Genomic DNA, 19,871 nt, shown 5'->3' with positions numbered 1-19,871 from the left:
TGAGACTAAATTGCAGATTCACCCAATGAAGCAATCCGGCTTTGAGCGGCAAGAGCTTCAGATGCACTCTCGATGCGCAGGCCATGATCAACAATCAAACCCAGCAAATTGGCAGAGGATCCACCATTCTGCAGAATCCATCGGCTCGCTAGGATACAAAGAGCTGTGCTATCAGCACCCCCAGATACTGCAATACCTGCAAAACGGAACCTTGGATCAGCTACAACTAGTTATGGGCATGTGATTTGGAGGCGAGTGTCTCTCACCAATGCGGGTTGTGGAAGAGAGGCCGGCTCCGGCCATCCTGCTTGCAAACAAAATGTCGTACTCGCGCTTCTGCCCAGCCTCTGAGGTTTCCATGCTCGTGAATTGGAGGCGCTGGCAAGCTTGAGCTCCAGACTCTAGCAAGGCAAGGCACAAAATTAGAGCGCGCGTAAATTGATTGTGACTGGACCACATGGCATGAAATCACCAACGGGATTCGCTTTATGTTTGTAGGACCCTAGACTCGAACCTAACGAGTGAATGTGTTCAAAGCATTGTGGGATGCATGCTATTCACATCACATCGTTGGATGAATATGGGTTATTGTTCCCTGGTAACCCTTGAGGTGTCAATTAAGAGTGCATCCACGGAGTGAGCCAAGAGCACAACCTAAGAGCAAGATTTATATATTGTCATTGCGGATGGAGCAATGGAGAGCGAGCATGTGGAGTACTTTTGAGATATGCAACGAGCATGATCATACTCAATTCGGATGAAAAATATAAATGAACAAAAGATTTAGTTCATATATGAAATCAATGTAACATATGAAATGGACACATAGATATCCTTCATAATTGGTATGTGTGTTACGAACGTGTCGCAAAAAATGGCCTTATTATCCTCGTTTAAAACCCACACAAGTGGGGTTCTCTCAGCTTTTGTAAGCATGTCTTTCACAATGGCCTTGGGAAGCTTTGGTTGTTGGATGTGCATTTTGTTGTTGTTGGCATCCTGGCCAAGAACAATCAAGTAGACTAAAAAATATGTACATAATGCTTTCTTCCTCGCTCTTTTTTAAAAATTTTCGCAAGAACTGGAGAGGATTCTTTTTATTGTAGCGTAGTGCTTTTGGGTCAATGGTGAAAATTTCCTTCTCTCCCTCTGCTACAACATGGATGCCAATGAGCTTTGCAAACACTTTTAAGGCTGCATTGACCTGAGTCGTTGATACCCCTAGCGAAAAGGATAATGTCTCCCCCCTCTTCAATTCTTTGTGGAGGTGATGCTGAAACTTCTTTAGGAAAAATTTCCTTAATGGACCCCCTTTGTTGAGCCCGGCTCTTACCAGGGCACACGCTTCTTTCTGCAAGGAGATTGGTTCCCTTTGCAATTGTATTCTCTAGTGGATGAAGGATGCACTTAACTATTCTCCTTGTATGCCTCACATTTGTGTTGCAAAAGTAATAGAATTTCTCCTTCTACTAAGAGAACAATTGACAATCACTATGGGGCATTATATCTCCTAACCTTAATCTTTGTGCACATTTCTTGCCCTTGAGGAATTCACTGGTAGTACTAGAGAGACGTCACCTGCGTGCACCAAAATTGCCCCTATGTACAAGACTTCCCTTTGAAAAAACTATTTTTTCCCTTACAATATCCCCCCTCGGGGGATTCACTGTGTTTTTTTGTAAAAAAACTCCAACAGTGGCATCCTGTGGGGAAAGCTAGCCTGCTAGTGTGAACCTAGAATCTCCAATTAGACCGGTGTCTTATCCATTGGGCTTCTCTTTCTCCTTCCATTTAAATTTTACCCTTTTTCTATTACTTTCTCTCTTCCCTTTAGCTTTCCATAACCCCCTTGGATGGGAAACAAACTTACTTTTTGGCACATGCGGTATCCTATGTGGTATACACACAGTGTTATCTCTAAAAGAAGGTAACTGATTATCTTGCAAAACTCCAAAAGGACTAGTTGATGTTGGGGTAAGGAGCGGTGGAATAGGAACCATAGGAGCACTCACTAGAGAAGTTGAATAAGCCTCTCTCTTGTATCTCTCAGCTTCAAAGGTAATTTTGGACTGGGTTGCTAGTACGGTGGCTGTAAAGGCCTCCCCCACAACCTTAGCTCGTGCATATGCATCCTCAAGTGTCTTTGGATCCGACAACCTCACATGGAGTTGAATATCCCTCAAAATACCCTTAAGAAAACATGCCAATAAAACCCTTTCATCAAAACAGTAGGGGTCACAATGCTTCCTTTTGAATCCTTGAAAACGACTAATATAGTTAGCAATTGATTTACCCTCCCCTTGGAAGAAGTCTAACAGGTTCCCAAAGGCTAAATTTAGAAGGTAAAATAGGAGAAAATCTAGCATCAAAAGCTCGACCCATTCCATCCCAAGTCTGCATCAAATGTGGAGAATGTCGTAGCATACTATGGTACCATTGGATAGCTACCCCAGTTAAAAAGACAGGAAAGAACTGCATGAGGTCTTTAGGCTTGTCATAACCCTCAATCCAACAAGCTTGCACAAATTGCAGCAAATGGGAAACAGCAGCATCAACTCCAACTCCATCATAGGGTGTCAATTGGACAATCCATTGAGCAATAGGTCTCTCCCTAGCTTGGAGAACAATAGGAGGGTTAACTACATGAACATCAGTAACCACGGGATCTGCCACTAGAGGATCAAGCTTCTCTTTTTTAAGAACATTATCAATGATAACCATATCATCATCAGAAACATCAAGAGAACTAAAACTAGAAGCATCAAGAACATCTTTAATAAGAACATCTTCTTCAAAAGGCGTGACTGCAACAAATGGCCTAACTGCTAGCACAAGCATTGTCCCTTCTAAAGGTTCCATCTCATCATCAATATGGTCAAAAGAAGCGGTAAACCCCACTCTAGATTGCACCTCTCGAACAAGGGTGGGAGGGTGGGAAAGAACAAGAGATAGGTCGACATTGTCCTCCTCAAGAAGACATTGGTCATAAGTGGCATCATCAACTAAATTTGCTAAAAAGCCATTCCAAATCTCTCGTCAAGAGTCTCTCTCACTATACTCTTCGCTCAAAGCAATCACCTCAAGGAAAATTCCTTCATCTTCATCAACTTCATCACTCACATGGGCTAAAAACTCATCCCATTTTCTATAAAAACCTAAAGGTTTGCCAGCATCATTATCAACACTCAAGGCATCACCCTCGTCAACATCATTCAAAGTCTGGGTAGCAATAGACACTAAAATAATCCTCTTTTTGGAATCCCTCCTCCTGGATATGCAAGCATCCCAAATGGCCGCAAGAAAGGAAACCAATCTAAAAGTCAAGTACAAGAAAAAAGGAAAAACTAGCTCCATCTCTGGGAATTGCAGGTACTTCACTGAAGCCAAGCTGCTAGAAGCTGCATCCCACCGGGCGTGCCACTGATGGATATTTTTCTATGCTTGGGCCATGGAGCAGACCCAGATAAGAAAAACCAAGCAGACGATAATGATGCTCAAACTCTCAAACCCAAGCCCACCAACAAGGAACTATGGCTAGAAAGTGCTACTAAATCTGCTGCCAAGGAATGTGCATGCAACCACAATATCATATCTCATAAATGAATATTTACAAAGCGATCATTTCTTCATTCAACAAAAATAGAGAGAGAGGAATATATGTATTATTTCAAAAGAGAGAGAAAGGGGAGAAACACGATATATTATGTGAAATTATCATGCATTTATGAATTTTGAAAATATATTTTTTACAACAGCTTAACAAAACTTATCTTTTGTCTTCAAGAAATTTTATCGAGGCCGCTTCGTAGGCTTCAAGAACTATTCAATAATAGATGTCGATAACCCAAGCAACTCAAGGATTACACCCTATAGGGCAGCGCATCGATTCGGCTTACACCCCGTAGGGCAGTGCTATATGTTTGGCTTACACCGCATAGGGCAGCATGTCAATTCGGCTTACACCCCGTAGGGCAGTGCTCTTGTCATATTCGATACCACCGAACATTTTCTCTCTCTCACAGTAAGCTCTCTTCTCTCTCTATCAAACATGGCCCATAAGACCCCTCTCTCTCTATTTGCCTTTGTCCCTCTCAAACACAAAGAAGATAGGCAGCAATATTCTCTCCCTCTCTCTGTCGTTCTACAATGAGGATGGTGCCCCCCCTTGACTCTTTCAATTTGCACCAAGGGAGGACGGCACCCTCCCTTGACTCTTTCAATTTGCACCAGGGGCTCTCTCTCGCTCTTTGGATATCACAGAAAGGAGTTTACCCCTCTCTCTTTCTCATACTCTCTCTCTCATCTCCCATAATGCAACAGAGTCTCTCTCTCTCTCTCTCTCTCTCTCTCTCTCTCTCTCTCTCTCTCTCTCTCTCTCTCTCTCTCTCTCTCTCTCTCTCTCTCTCTCTCTCTCCCCCCTTTCCCTCTATATGACTCTATGGGAGCCCACCCCTTCTCGCGACCTAGCGGCCTTGCGCTCTCTCTGTCCCATTCTCTGAATTTTGTGCTGCAGGCAACCAAACCTCTGTCTCTCTACTCATTTCCGGTAGTTCTGAGCACTCACGAGACGAGCAGAGGGTAGACCTCATGGCTCCTTCACTCTCACTCATGCCTCTCACATGGGCTTTCCTCCGTGTGCCTCGGACTGGCTCACCCCCTTCATGCTCCGATTCCCTACAAATGGTGGCTCTCCTTGCTACAGCCAGAAGACTGGCTACCCTGCATTATATTCGAAATAGCACACTGCAAACCATAAAGCATACTAATCAACATACCTGGTAGATCTCGTAGCACAGAATCGAAGCCATAAGCGAACAGAGAGAGAGAGAGAGCAAGAGCGAGACAACACAACAACACATGTGCAGGCGCACCTCCTAGAGCGGAGTGCTACGTGGGCACACACACACACACACACACACACACACACACACACACACACACACACACAGAGAGAGAGAGAGAGAGAGGAGAGGAGAATAACACAGACACTGGGTACAATCTCCCCCCATGCAAGAGTGACAATTTCCCTCTTGCATGTATTTGATTTATAGATTTCTTGAATGGTCAAAAGTGAGTACAAACTAGCCGGTCGGTCATAAATGGCCAAAGCTCATAAAAGAGCACTTGAATAATAAAATGTACATAATATACATATCTGTTCGCATAGGCCTAGATCGGTCAAGACTTTTCCATCTGTCAGCTGCAATAAATAGTAGAATATCAATTCCATAACATACCTCTCCATTAGAAAGCAATTGTCCTCAGTTGCAAAGATAAGAATCTGCAAACAATACTTGTCAAAAAATAGTGATTAGTATTCTGTGTTAGAAACATGTCATAATAAAAGGAAGAAATTATTAAATTAAACAACATTGTTTATGCTTGTTGTCATCCACATACTACCTATTCTAGTGTCCCATACCACTAGAAGAAGCAGTATATGTCATACCTTGATGAATCAGGATATCATTGGTCACACTCATCATTCAATAATCGATTCTCATCAATATCGAGCAACACTATCGTGATAGAAAATCATCATATATCCATTTCAAATCCAAATCCAAACATTTGCCAACATGTACCCATTCCAAATCCAAATATCCTTCATTTTGTATACTTGGGGAACACAATCATACCAGTTACAGTGGTGGCCAGCCATTGCAGCATGATTTCATGATTGGTGTTGCCTAAATCAACGAATCTACACCAATAAGACGTGCTGCCTAAATCGGCGAATCTACACTAACGTTGCCTAAATCGACGAATCTGCATTTGATATTGTTTAAAAATAATGAATCTGCAATTTATCAATGTGCTGCCTAAATCGGCGGATCTACACGAAGATGAGTATCTACACACTGCCTAAATCGGCGAATCTCTGTGTCCATGACCAATGGACTAGGCTAGGCATAAAAAATAAAAAATATAACATCTATCTCATGTGTGAGACCGATTTGGAGCATGTTTGAGTAGGAGGGTACTTACAAACTGTTGTTCACTGTCCCAGAGCACTTTAGCTCACATGAGTAGCTGTATAGCTTAATGACAAATGATCGTAATGAAAAATCCTTTAAATTAATGGGAAACCAAAGACAAAGTAGTGTGTGCATGCATAGAGAGCTATAATTGAAAGAATGACCATTCGGATTAGGGGGGCGCACAAAAAATAGAATGCTCGTACAAGCTTGAGAGGGTTGTAATTGTGTTGTTCTCTTTTGGAATGGGCGCAATAGACACATCCAGAGTTGTACACAAGAGAGTTAGCATACTTAACAAATGAAATACTGAGTAAGAGATTAGGTTAGACAGTGGACCGGTATACAAAGAATGCCAGCTGAGAATCTTTTAGAATAGTGTTAGTAAAATATGACCTGAATGTGTAAAAATAAAAGAAGGGGATTTACGGTGTGATTAGTGAGCTTCATGACAACGTAATATTACGTACCTGGAGGCGGTTTTGAAGAAGTGACTAGTATCCAAATTGTCAAATACTAAACAAGTTCTTGAAAATAAAGGGCAACAGCAAAATTCATCAGTTGAATAATGTCATGCAAGATAGAACAAACCAAAGTACAGATGCCATAAAGTTCCAAGTTGTACAGATGGGTGTCAGATATCGGTGAGGTGGACTGTATATGTGAGTAAGTTTTAAAACCATTGATTTTTGTCTTGCAAGAAAATGAGAAGCTAGTAAAATTCACTAGTGTTATTGAAACTAGCTAAAATAGCAAAACGTCGACTAAGTTCCATGCTTTCCTTCAAGTAAATCGGCAAAGTTTGACAAGTTTTAGTGTGAATACCTGAAAATCTTTCAAAAGTGCTTTAGGTGTACCCTTATTTTCTTCGATTAGGGAAAAAAAATTGTTTTTGGCAAGCCCTAACTCAATCAAACAAACATTGCTATGATTACTCTGATCCAAAGTTTGATTTCCACCATTGCTCTCTCAAAGAGAATTTCACGTGAATTTTTTTTGTAGGAACTACTGTCGATGGCCATCGTTGAACGGATACAACAAACACTGAAATACCAAGAGACATAGCAACGCTTATCTCCACCTTTAATATAGACACACAAATCTCACACCGCGTAGCCACGAACATTAACTCCAAGCTATGGAAGACTATATAGAACACTTACAGTATGTGTGTGTGTGTGTGTGTTTGTGTGAGTGTGTATGCGTATATCATCGGAATTGACGAGTGAGTGTGTGTGGAGGGCAAGAGATCATCGACTTGCGAGGTTGGGGACAATCAAATACAAAGGCAGGGTCCACAACGTGGCTACAGTATTGATAACAATCACGGTCCAAAAGGGAAGGGGGAGAGGGGGGAAGAGAGATAGAAATGTAATGAGATATATATGAAACGTCTTCAAAAGGCCTATGGGAACTGATACAACCCTTATGAATCTAATACAATGTCTGGGTGTAAACTTAAAATGAAGTATAGTGAAGCACTAAAAAAAACTAAAATTAAAAGGGCAAAATTGTCTGAGTAAAATAATCATCATCGTCGTCGTGCCGAGGATGCGCGACAGCGGCCGTTGTCTGCGAAAGGATTGTAGCCGTCCTTGAAAAGCTTTGTCAATGTCTGTCTCTGCAAATAGTCGTACTGGGATGAGAATGAGAGAGAGAGAGAGAGAGAGAGAGAGAGAGAGAGAGAGAGAGAGAGAGAGAGAGAGAGAGAGAGAGAGAGAGAGAGAGAGAGAGAGAGAGAGAGACCCGAGGAGCCCTTTACTTCGACTTTGAGGGCAAGCTCGGCCTCTGTGGGTCGAAACTCCGGCGCACATGGCAGTGACTTGAGCCAAGCTGCCACTACAAAAGCTTCCGCCATGAGCTGCAACCTTAGCAGGCAGCAACGATGGGGCTAGTGGATGAGAAGAAGCAGGCATGGAGTTAGCGGACAAAGATCAGTAGTGTTCCAACCTTTATCTCTATCTCCCTCGATCTTTGCCTGATTTCTTGAGTCGTGGTATTTCAAAAACGAAAGGACCATCCTCTGCAGGATGTCTTCTCATTTCCTACTCACGTACATACCTGCACCTAATTCAACCTGGGTAGCAGGGATCCCTCCTAGTGAAGAGAAACCGTGAACCGGTATTCCAAGAAAGGAAATTCCCTGGAGATCTTGAATGCAATGCATAAATATGGCTCAAAGGAGAAGCTAAAAATTCAAAGAGCTGACCGAATGTTCCACGGTAATAGCCGAAAACAAGGCCCAACCCATGACCAGTATAGTGACGCGTGCATGCATGCGTGTGTGTGTGTGTGTGTGTGCGCCGGCACGCATAGTATTCGATTGGTGGTTGTGGGTGCCATGGAGACGAGGGAGAGTGCTACAATTTGCATCGATTGAACTGAGCAAAGCCGCCCCTTTTTTTGTGGTGTGTATGGCCCATGATAGGCAGCTGGTAGGGAGTGAGCGCAGAGAGAAAACTGGTTCTCCACAATTTTCTAGCGGCTGCATGGGGGATCGAGAGAGAGGGTACTTCACAGTGACTACATATGTTGAGAGAGAGAGAGAGAGAGAGAGAGAGAGAGAGAGAGAGAGAGAGAGAGAGAGAGAGAGAGAGAGAGAGAGAGAGAGAGAGAGAGAGAGAGAGAGGGTGTGGTTGGTGGTTAAAGGGGGAGGGTGGCTGCCAGTAGCCGCATGGGGAGGTGGTCACAAGGGAGAGAGAGAAAGAGAGGTTGCCCTACAAAAACCTGAGGTAAGGATAATACCAATACCGGCCAATACCAGGAAAGTCCTCTTTCAAGGAATTCTACATATGCTTGAACTCGGCTCCTTTCCAACCATAGATTGTCTACGAAAGCAAAGAAAGGAACATCCTATCATTTGCGGACTCCTAGCAATGTGCAAATTTTAGTCGGCTCTTCTCTGCCATGGACAAGAGCACCAGCTCATATCTAGAGCAGAGGAAAGGAAATTGTATCGACCAGTTTTAAATGCTAACTACATCTAGGTAATTAGCTGCACTCTCCGCAAGCGTTACAGAATGATAATATGCACATCCAAGTTCTAGCCTAAGCTCGTTTCTGCACCAATTCATATCTGAGACAGAGGAATGAGTAGGGACTAGAAAGCAAAGCTCAGGAAACCAAGGCCTGCTCAAATTTCCACCAAGGAGGAGGTTCGAGGAAATTTTTTCTCAAATTTTACCTACATGTACTCATAGCTTTTCTAATGCTTCTACGACTTGCCTTATAGTGATAGAAGAGAATTTTATCGTATTCCTTCTTCTCTATTTCTTGCTTCTTACTCTGTCTGCTAAATCATACTCTTTAATTGTTATTAGCTATTAATTATGGTACGTATATAAAGACCTCAATTAATCAAATTTGTGTTTTGTTTCTCTTGAAACAAATGCTTCCTATACTCAACTTTTAGACTTAAGTATCTTCTTCAAAACAATCGTGCAGACATAGTAGATTCAATTAATAAAAGCATCAAAAATGAAATATAATAAAATACTTAGCTCATCTCCATAGCTACATCCAAACTGCATCACAAGGAGCATAATTGATTTTAATGCCTTGGCTTTTGTTGGGCTACCGATTTCCTAAGCCTCTCGGCATGATCGTTCTATGCCCAAGAGCATAACCACAGCTCTGATACCACTGCTACAGCCGGAAGCCTGGCTGCCCTGCATAATATCCAAAATAGCACATTGCAAACCATAAAACAGACTAATGGACATACCTGGCAGATCTCGTAGCACAGAATCAAAGCCGTAAGCGAACAAAGAGAGAGCAAGATCGAGACAGCGCAACAGCGCACGTGCAGGTGCACCTCTTAGAGTGGAGTGCTACGCTGGCATGGGGAGAGAGAGAGAGAGAGAGAGAGAGAGAGAGAGAGAGAGAGAGAGAGAGAGAGAGAGAGAGAGAGAGAGAGAGAGAGAGAGAGAAGAGAGGAGAATAACACAGACACTAGGTGCAATCTCTCCCCGTGCAAGAGTGACTATTTCCCTCTTACACGTATTCGATTTCTAGATTTCTTGAATGGTCAAAAGTGAGTACAAACTAGTCGACTGGTCATAAATGGCCGAAGCTCATAAAAGAGCACTTGAATAATAAAATGTACATAATATACATATATGTTCGCATTGGCCTAGATCGGTCAAGCCTTTTCCACGTGTCAACTGCAATAAATAGTAGAATATCAATTCCATAACACTCCTTCCCACCAATCGACACTCCCCATCCTCGTTTCATCACCCTATTGTTAGCTCGTAAAAAGAAACCTATTAAAAACACCCCTTTTTTCCATTTAAGCAAAGCCTCTTTAAGCTCCCATTCACACCCTCCCAACTCCGATTCTTACACAAGTAACTTCACGGACACCTTCTCAAGGATCATTCCCTTCTCTCGCTCATATTGATGACTCCCTATATACATGATGGCACTTCATGTGAGCTCTCTCCAAACCAAATATGCATGTGGGCATACCAAACAAATTGCTAAGTGATTCGATCATCCAAAACACATCTTTGAGATTCCAATTCCTTGGTCTTCAACCTCCATTTAGCCATAATGGCATGCTCTTTAACAGATGATCAATAGCTCTGATACTTTGTTTTCTCGGCTTATCACTAGCAGTTCTTCTACTCTTTATACCTGCAAAACATCCCCCATGGCTGATCAAGTGCAAGTATCATCAGCAAATAGCAGATAAAATCATAAAATCATTCACTTTTAGTGCAGCGTGCTCATGCATTAGCCCTCCCCGAGGCTCAAAAAAAACTCCAACACTCACGTGATACCATATATCAACCCGTACTGAATACCCCAGGCTCTTGTTGGGATACTTCTACTTGTGGTCATTATCCTCCAGATTTCCCACTTTGTATCATGAACTTCTTGCTCCATTCTTTTCAATATTCATTGTGTTGTAGTTCATTTGCTACCATCAAAGACCGCTTCTTAGCGAAATAGTTATCCTCCAATATATGGTTGCAAAGTCTATTGTCCATCTATTTCATGGGTCGCTTTGCACGGAATATTATTGTCACACTTGAAGCTTACCTTATTTGTAAACATAGGAGTGCTATATCATCCATTGCCCTTGAGGTTGCAGTAAGCAATGGAGTCGTCTAGACCTTGGAAAGAGCCTTGTTCGCCACCACCTCAAGCGTTGGACCACCACCAAGGTAGTTGCCCTGTAGAAATTCTAGTCGTCAAGCACATTGCAATATTGCATTGATAAGGTGTGTCATGCATGCATTATACAAGGGGATATTCTGCTTGTATTCTTCCTAGGCCAGCTAGCTTGCATGCTTGCTTTTAAAGAGGTTGGTCCTTCATTATGGGCCCCCCTTCCTGACACAATGAAATGTGGAATTGGAAGCATGCCCACTAGAACAAGTTTGAAACCAACATGGAGGATTAGATACCAGGATGTAATTAAATTGAGCATCATGTACCCCAAGTAGCTCACCTGGAAATGCCACCACCTCAGCTAAATCTAACTTGGAAATGTTTCGATCTTGCATTTTTCCAATCGCTCGCCAACCTCATATTCTAAAAAACTGCACCAATGCTTCCTCTTGGGTTGCTGACATTCTCACTTGATTCATTGTTGTATGTAGCCAAGGGATGGTCAAAGGGCAGCAACCATACTTGTTTGTGGACCTCATTTGCAGACTTCCCCGTGAGCCTAATACTGGAAGGGTACTATTTCAATAGGGTGCCCTTTTGGAACAAGATAGGGGATGGCAAGCAAAAATGATTTGTTATTCACCATAGGAAATTACTACTATACACACCACCTATAGAGAAGAAATTAGGATCTATCATCACACAGGTACAATGTGCCTATTGTCTTATGTTAGAGTAGAAGAGCATAATTCACAAGTGGCTTAATGTTCAAATAGGTTGCATGCTTAATGATGTCTCCTTTTGTATGCTCAACATCATACATCTACTTTCGAAGGGAGCCTCTAATGTTTCTTGTTCTTGTTTTCGTGACTTGGAAACCATAATAGCATTTCAATCCCCATTTCATGGTGCCAACTGAAGATCTAGTTTGGAGGAAGGGAAAACCATGGAAGGGTGGTTGCCAAAGAGGGCAATCGCTTGTGAAATATATAATTGTGCAAGATGTTGTTGTTGGTCTTTTTCCTAAACTTGGACTGGTGGTTGATTGTATGGACCAACATGTTGTGACGTTCGAGAGAGATGAGCACAGTTTTGACAATTTGTTGAAGCCATTTGCTATGCCAATGTGCCCACAACATTTTGGGTCTCTTTCAAAGTGTTAATACACTCTTTTTGTATTATTGTTGTGGTTTTTCCACTTTGATGTATTGAATTCACAAGGTTGTCAAAAGCATCACAAGTGCTGAGGACATGAATGTTGCACAAGGGCAACTAAGAGCTAGTGTTATATGGTTTTGGCCATGCCCTCCCCATGTCATTTATGAGAACTCATGTGGATTGCAATGTAATTGATGGATTAACTTTGATAATGTCTCTCTCTCTCTCTCTCTCTCTCTCTCTCTCTCTCTCTCTCTCTCTCTCTCACACACACACACACACACACACACACACACACACACACACACACACACACACACATGGATGCACGAACATGTGCACAAGTGGCATAAATGGGCTATGCATTGTTTGGAATCTGGAAAGAGAGCGTACTATGCATTTGAGAAAATGTGTAATGCTAGAGATGTCAAATGTTGTGTTCTCAAGAAGTTCATTTTTGACACATTGGTGACATTGGTTATTCTTTATTGAGTTGAAGTGTGGGGCGTGAGCATCTCAAAGTCTACTTGAAAAGAGTTGGGGAATGTCCAAAAGTACTTTCTTACAAAAATTCTCCAGCTTGACACAAACACCATATATGTTTCGTCTTCTTTAGTCGGGATCTCTTCCAATATAGTCGCAAAACTTTGTGGAGGTCTTTTGAAGGGTCTTTTAGAAGAGAGAGAAAAAGAGCTCCTCCAATGAGATAAGAGCCAACATTATGTAGAAAATCTTATTGATATTGATAAAAATATGAAAAAGGTGCCACCCACTCATTCTCAATGATAAAGAAGTCTTTGGACAAGGTCACCTTTTCATTCAATGCAAGTGTCTTTTTTGTGAGGTAGGTGTCGCTCATTCAATATAGTTTTTTTCAACAATAAAATGAAAAAAAATCATAAAATTGTCAAGAAGTGGCAAACTTTGAAGCTTTTGACATTGCCATTGCATGTGAAACGCTCAAAAACTTAAAAAGCGGATATTTACTTGCCTCGTTCTAATATTCGGAGAGGGAGAAAGGGGCAAAAAATCCCCGTAAAGTGGGTTTGTCAAAATTGAATGGGCCCTTGTGTGCAAACCAACTTTACGGGGATTATTGCCCCTTTCTTCTTCTTTGGGTGCCAGAACGAGGCAAGTAACCATCCAATTTTTAAGTTTTTGGGCGTTTCAAGACGCAGTGGCAATGGCAAAAGCTTCAAATTTTTCCACTTCTTGATAGTCTCATGAAACTTTTCATTTTGTGATGACAAAAGCCATATTGAATGAGTCACACCTACCTCACAAAAAAGATACTTGCTTTGAATGAAAAGGTAAGAGCGAGTGTGTTTTAAGAAAATTTTCTAGAGAGAGAAATATAATTCTTACAAGGCCCTTTAAAAGGCCTCCAAAATTTCCTACTCATATTATAGACATGGAAAGGGTTTTGTGGAGTACATGATAAAGATGCACCAATATTCTTCACATTGACTTCGTACAACTGCATGGCAAGCAAGCAAAAAAGTCCAAGAGACACTAAAAAGCAAGATCCTGAGCACGAGATGGATGCAATACATAAAGAAGTGGTTTGGGAGATGGGATGCATTACAATTGCTACATGATGCCTTCATAGACTCCCAAGTGAATGAAGCTTTTCTATGACACCAATGCATTATAGCTTGGAATGAATCCCACCCAAATCTAGTGGGTCATGCTTCATACATTACACCAGCCATATGCCCCCAACTACAAAAACATGTTCTTCACCAAAAGAGGAAACACTAATCACCCTTAAATGTTTGAGCCTATCCGCGTGTTGGCGATACGCACTATCACATCCATTCAACTTAGCTTCCACTCCCTTTGATGCAAGACAGGGCATTGGGGCAATGGAGAAGACTCCCATTGACTATGCACATTATGCTCACTACAAGTTCAAGAGTCTAAGTTACTCACTCTACTAGAGTGCTCACTTTTTCTCACATGCAAACTTGCTTCGTTCACACTTTTAGCCATGATTTAGACCCACACACTTTCCGCTCCTAGCCAAAAGTGTGGGCTCTCCATTATGATTCTCATCACCATAATGATTGAGCATCAAGAATCATTTATTAGCCCCACCCAGAGTACATCACATGTATTTTTGGTCCCATAGGTCATATTTGACCTTGAGGATGATAATAAAACCTATCTATCTATCTATATATTTGACCTCATACTAGATTTGAGGTTGCTTCTACTAGCAAGATATTTGAAGAGTAACATTGAATGTCATGGCTGCTCATTAAATGTGGTGGATTGTGGAAGGATGGAGACATCTGCTTGCACCCTTGGGCTTGCATAACAACCACCCTCTCAATTGGTCATGTGGCTATTCACCAATTTTGTACAATGAGCAAGATCGCTTGTTGCAATCCTTGACCCCTAGTCTCAGTCAAAGAGTCCCAATCAACCACCTTGTGGTCATTACTTGGAAATACCAACTTAGGACACCCCTTGCTTACCTACTAAGCTGTGCGATTGTGCCACACAAAAGCACTGATAGTAATTGGCCCATGTAAGTTGATGTTGTCTCCATCCACTGTCTATAACATAGGCATAAGGCCAAATAAGTTACCCCAATCAAAGCCCTAAATTTCCTCAAGCATTTTCCATGTAAAGTCAAATGGGAGAAAATCTTTCGACATACTAAAAAGAAAATCTTAATTTAGTTAAAATTAAATTGTAGCTATTACATTTTGAAATTTTTATTCTTGAGCCCACACCTCACCTTGTTTGACTCAATTCTCTGTGTATTGTTGTTTAAGATAGTAAATATACACAAAAGAACACCATGTTCAAGATAGCATGCTTTAGATATCTAAAAAATATTTGCACAAAAAATCTTACGTAAAGTGAGGATAGATCCCCTAGCACCGATCATAGAAGAGGGTAGTGATACTGACACCTCATTTGAAGGATCATATCAGTGGATGGCTAACCAACTTGAAGGTTTCCAACAGCAAGGGAACATGGGGGGTAGCAACTCTAAACAAATCTTAAACATGCCAAAATACACGACAATTTTTCTTAAGGGAACCAATGTCCATGGGGCCCTGATGTATCTGATGTACGAGGACGTCAATGCATTTGTATTGAAGAACAGCCAGTGAGAGGATTAGCAGTAATCATGGTAACTGACAATGGCAGATGATTATTGTTAACCAAATCAACGTTAGTTAACAAGAGCTGCTAAAGGCCGAGCCTTACGGATGCACATCGAGGATGAATACAAAGAAGCAGTAAAGATCGGAGTTACATATTTTCCACATTTTTCCAAAATGGTCATGTATTGTAAATTCCCGATTCATTTCAAGCCATTGTAATATTTTAATGTGTTACCGGCTCAATGGGAGTTCCAAGATGTAAAGAACAGGTTAGTTAATATGCTTAGGTAGCAGATTCAGTAAGTGGTGGAGCCCTAAAGGCCTTGGGCACCCTGCCATTGCATATTTTTAGCCTAGGTATATAAGGCAGTGTGTAAAAGAAGTTAAGGTTTGCAAGCTCATTTGTTGAGAGTACTCTTTGGTGAGAGCTCTTGAGGTGTGTGGCTATGGAGTCCTTGAGCTTCTCCTTGCTCAAGTGACTTGGTTAACACTAATCAATGCTTAATTCTCTTTCATTATGCCTCTCTCATGCTTCTTGTGATTGCTAATGATGCTTAGATTAGCTAGATCGTAATTAACTAGTGGTTAATCCCTCTCTAATCTTGTGTGATTGCCCTCTCTTGCTTGTGTGTGCATGTAGGTTTGATTGGAGTGTGGTGCTTGATAGATCTATGTGTGTGTGCTTGCGATTAGTGTGTTGCATGATAGGATTAGTGTTGTGTGCGTCTTACAATCGTTAGTGTGTGTGATTGGGTTGATTGGAGGTGAAGGGAAGTGGATGTGGAGATTGCCCTTCATTGTGGCTTAGCTCCTCCATAGGCCGAGAAGCTCACCTCGTAGATTCAACCATTCGTGTTGCCATAATTAGCTCACTAATCGTGTGAGTGTTTCCATACCCTAGCCGGGTAGCTCATCCCTCCGGATTGATAATTTTGTTGGTCATTGGAGCTATGCAATGATGGGACCCCCAACCATTATGGAGACCAAAAGAAATACCTCCTAAACTCACTCTTTCCAAAGCCGTGGGGAGAATGGTGACGATTAGAAAAAATATTGGGATTTACAAGCACGAGGAGGAAAGAGTCACCTCTTACTACCGGTGCTTGGAGCCCCATGTGAACGAGTTAAGCACAAATGAAGTCCTGTACTAGTTTTTGTACGATTCAATAATGGGAAGCCGATAAGTATAGACAAGAATACAAGCCAATTCACCCAAACGATGTAGGTAAAGTGATAATGTTAGAACTGATGGCCCAAACTTTGGTAGGGAAGTAAAGCCCATGGAAACCCAAGCAAGTCTCCAAACCCCTTCTCAGATGATTACAACACCACAACACAATCAAATAAACAACTATTGCCTATTAAAACCCAAGCAAGTCTACAAATCCCTTTTGATGTAAGCTTATTAAAACCCTATATTCCCAATGATGATCAACTCCTCAACGATGAACAAATTGTCATGTCTACTAAAAACATCTTGGAGCTCCAACCTTTTGAATTTTGGAGTCTCGAGAGAAGATTCTTTGAAATAGAGTTCTCAGAGAACACCTTGTTTAGTGGCGGGACTATCCTAAAGAAGATGCAACATGGGAAGATGAAGCCACCTTAAAGAAGGACTACCCTCACTTTTTCTCGAAATGAGGACATCTTGAATCCCTAAGTTGGGGAGATTGTAATGTACCCAACAATTTTTAATAAAAACTATTCCATTTACTTTGCAAAACTATTTAAGGTTTGCATTCTATTAAGTCATAGAGCGTTCTAACGGAATGATCAGATTGAAAATCAAACTCTGGAACTATTAATTATGTCTCTTATTCACTTGGAAAGAATAGGTTGATATGAGAAACTTAAGCCTCAAGACTATTTCTAAAGATAAGAGTTACCCTCAAGAAAGAAGGAGTATTTTTAGGACAGGAGGAGTAATTTTAGAAGAGAAGGAGTAAGAGGAGTACTTTAAGGAAAGAAAGAGGAGTGAGTCAAGTTTAGAGCTTCTTTTCTTGGAAGCCAAGGTTCTTCTAAAATTAGAGACTCAAAATATGGTATCAAGATGTGTGTATGCAAAACTTTTTTCTTTTTTAAAACAATCGCAAATGTGCATGAACTTATCTCTTTGCTTTTTGCTATTCTTAGATTGTGATTTTGGCCTTGAGAGCCTATATAAAGACCCTTCTCCCTTCACTTTCAACACACACACACACACACACAAAGAAGTTCTTAGAAGTGGAATCTCTCTTGCCTTGACGTCGGAGTTACCTTATCTCCCACAATACCTCTGTCCCTTACGCTCTTACCCTCAACCCATCTCCATCTCCAACTCCTTCTCTACCATCATCATGTTGTTCCTCAAATTCTTGAGTTCACTTTCTCACTTCCCCCCTTGTCTTTCACAAATATGATGGCCCCAAAGCGAGTGAATCGAAGCTCGAAGGACGCTCATCTCGCTCCACCTCCAAGAAAGGTGCAAAAGAAGGCATCAACTACTCCAAACGTAGCTCAAACGGAGGTATCGACTGTGAAAGAAGTTGAAGCCGTCCAACCTCAACCACAAGAGGTAGTTGAACGTGTTGCTAATCTGGTAAGATGAATTTATATTTATGCATCACTATACATGATGATCGTTAAGTCAAGATTAGGAATTCCCTTAAACTGTCTAAGAAACGTGATGAAACAAGCATATGATTTCATAGAGTAGAGAAAGAATTGTTTGATTTATGGTTATTGTTTGATAGACTGTCTGTAATTGATATTAGAAGTTAGTTAATCATGTTTGAGAAATCAAAGCAAACAATTGTTGAAAGAATATATTGTTTCTAGATGGAACTCACGATTAGCGGTTAGCGAGGTGATTTTGCGGTTAGTGGAGAACTCACGATTAGCAATTAGCAGAGAGTAAGCTGAGGTTATCAGCTCTCTTTTTGTCTCTTGCGGTTAGCGAGATGTTCCCTTGTGGTTAGCGATTGGGAAAGTTTGCACATTTCGTGGTTAGCGAATAAGTAAACCCTTTGCAAAGGCTCTATTGGTTAGACAAAGAAAGTCCGTGGGTAGTGGCAAACTCTTAAAAATAATTGAAAGATTCATTTTTGTTGAATTATGGGACTATCTTCATTAGACCATGTTTGAGAAAGAATTGTTTGGGTGATGTTTGAAGGGCTAGATGAAAGAACTTGTGCCTGGAATTAATAAAGGAGCATTGTTTGTATATGTAAAACAAAGAAGATCAGAAAGAGAAAGAGGAAGAGGAGAAGACGAAGGAGACTAAAACAAAAGAAAAGACAGAAGTCCCACCACTGTCTCCTCCTACCTCCCCACCCCTCTACATCTCAACCTAAAAAAACATCTAAACGCGTGCCATTGATGAAAGAGGGAAGACAACAAATCTACAGGGATCTCCTTGATGCGGGCTACACCTCTACAGAAGCCTCCCAAGAACATATGGCACACCAATCCCATCAAGAACAAAAGGAAGAATAAAGTTCGATGGATGAGTGATTTCAGGCCCGAGTTACCCATACTAGAATACATGAATCGGATCTCTCGCCGGCTAGGAGTCCCTGACTAGAGACCGGGCTCTAGTAGTACCTCAAGGGATAGCACTTGAAAGGCCAAGGAAACCTCTGCTAGCAGGTGTTTTGTTGAGCATGGGCCACCAAATCCACCAAATTCCTTTGGTCAGACCTCTGCAAGAGTCCACAACAAGGAGCATACTGGCAAAAAATGAAGATGATGTGAGAGCGGCACACCAACTCCTAGACAGAGTTCAAACCCTCACCCTCACTCTAGTAGAAGAAAATAGTATGCTCCACACAAGAAATCAAATGTAACCAGAGAGCATGACAACTGGCCAAATGAGTTAGAAGGATATGCACAAAGCTGAAGCTGTTGAGAAGGAACAAGAAAGTCAACAGAAAGTGCTGCAAGAAGTAGAGGCAGAGAGAGACAACCTCACTCTACAAATAGCTGAGATCTCTAAAGAGATAAAAACTCTACAAAAGGGCAAGGGGAAAACTAAAGAAGATCTAGAGTCGGCTCATGTTGAGATAGTGGAGCTCAAAGATATATTAGCACTCCAAGAGCTTACCATACAGAGGCCGCCGAGGGACTCCAAGAGCGGCAAGAGCTAGCACAAGAACGGAAAGCTAGGATACACAAGCGCCCTTGGAAGATCAAATAGTAGCACTTCAACAGGAGTGGAGGTTGGAGCAAAGACAGAGAGTGCATATGGTCGAAGGCTTCCTAGAAGTAGAGGAAAGATTGAGTGAACAACAGCAGGTGCTACAAAAAGAGAATGAGGAACTGACTAAGTAGCTAGAAACTATGCAAGAGCTTTTGTTGAACAATGCCGAAGAAGCAACAAAAAGAGAGAACAAAGTGCAGAGGAAGTTTGAAAGTCTTAGACAACAAGTGGAATAGACGGGGCAACGACCAATAGATCCAGGTCTGAGTGACATTGGAGTCAATGTCCAACAAAAGTCATTCAAACTCCCAGAAGGAG

General features: G+C 41.5%; 1 protein-coding gene across 2 annotated transcripts in view; it reads right to left on the bottom strand.

Moving 5' to 3' along the window:
• LOC147432272 (uncharacterized) overlaps nucleotides 1–479 on the bottom strand; it is a 98,943-nt gene extending 98,464 nt beyond the window's left edge. The window contains exons 1-2 of one of the 2 annotated variants that reach the window (XM_086492232.1): nucleotides 267–479; nucleotides 23–196 (exon numbers count right to left, since the gene is read on the bottom strand). In XM_086492232.1, coding sequence (XP_086348358.1) covers nucleotides 23–196; nucleotides 267–459 — 367 coding nt within the window. In that variant the 5' untranslated portion in view covers nucleotides 460–479. The remainder of the gene's footprint in view (nucleotides 1–22; nucleotides 197–266) is intronic. The other variant, XM_086492231.1, reaches the window with a different exon arrangement.
• Between the last annotated feature and the right edge of the window lie 19,392 nt (nucleotides 480–19,871).

This window comes from Adiantum capillus-veneris, chromosome 20, assembly GCF_014529385.1.
Source record: "Adiantum capillus-veneris isolate H3 chromosome 20, ASM1452938v2, whole genome shotgun sequence".
Classification (NCBI taxonomy): Eukaryota; Viridiplantae; Streptophyta; class Polypodiopsida; order Polypodiales; family Pteridaceae; genus Adiantum; species Adiantum capillus-veneris.
The sequence above is the reverse complement of the archived record's forward strand: the minus strand, read 5'-3'. Positions and strand labels throughout refer to the sequence as shown.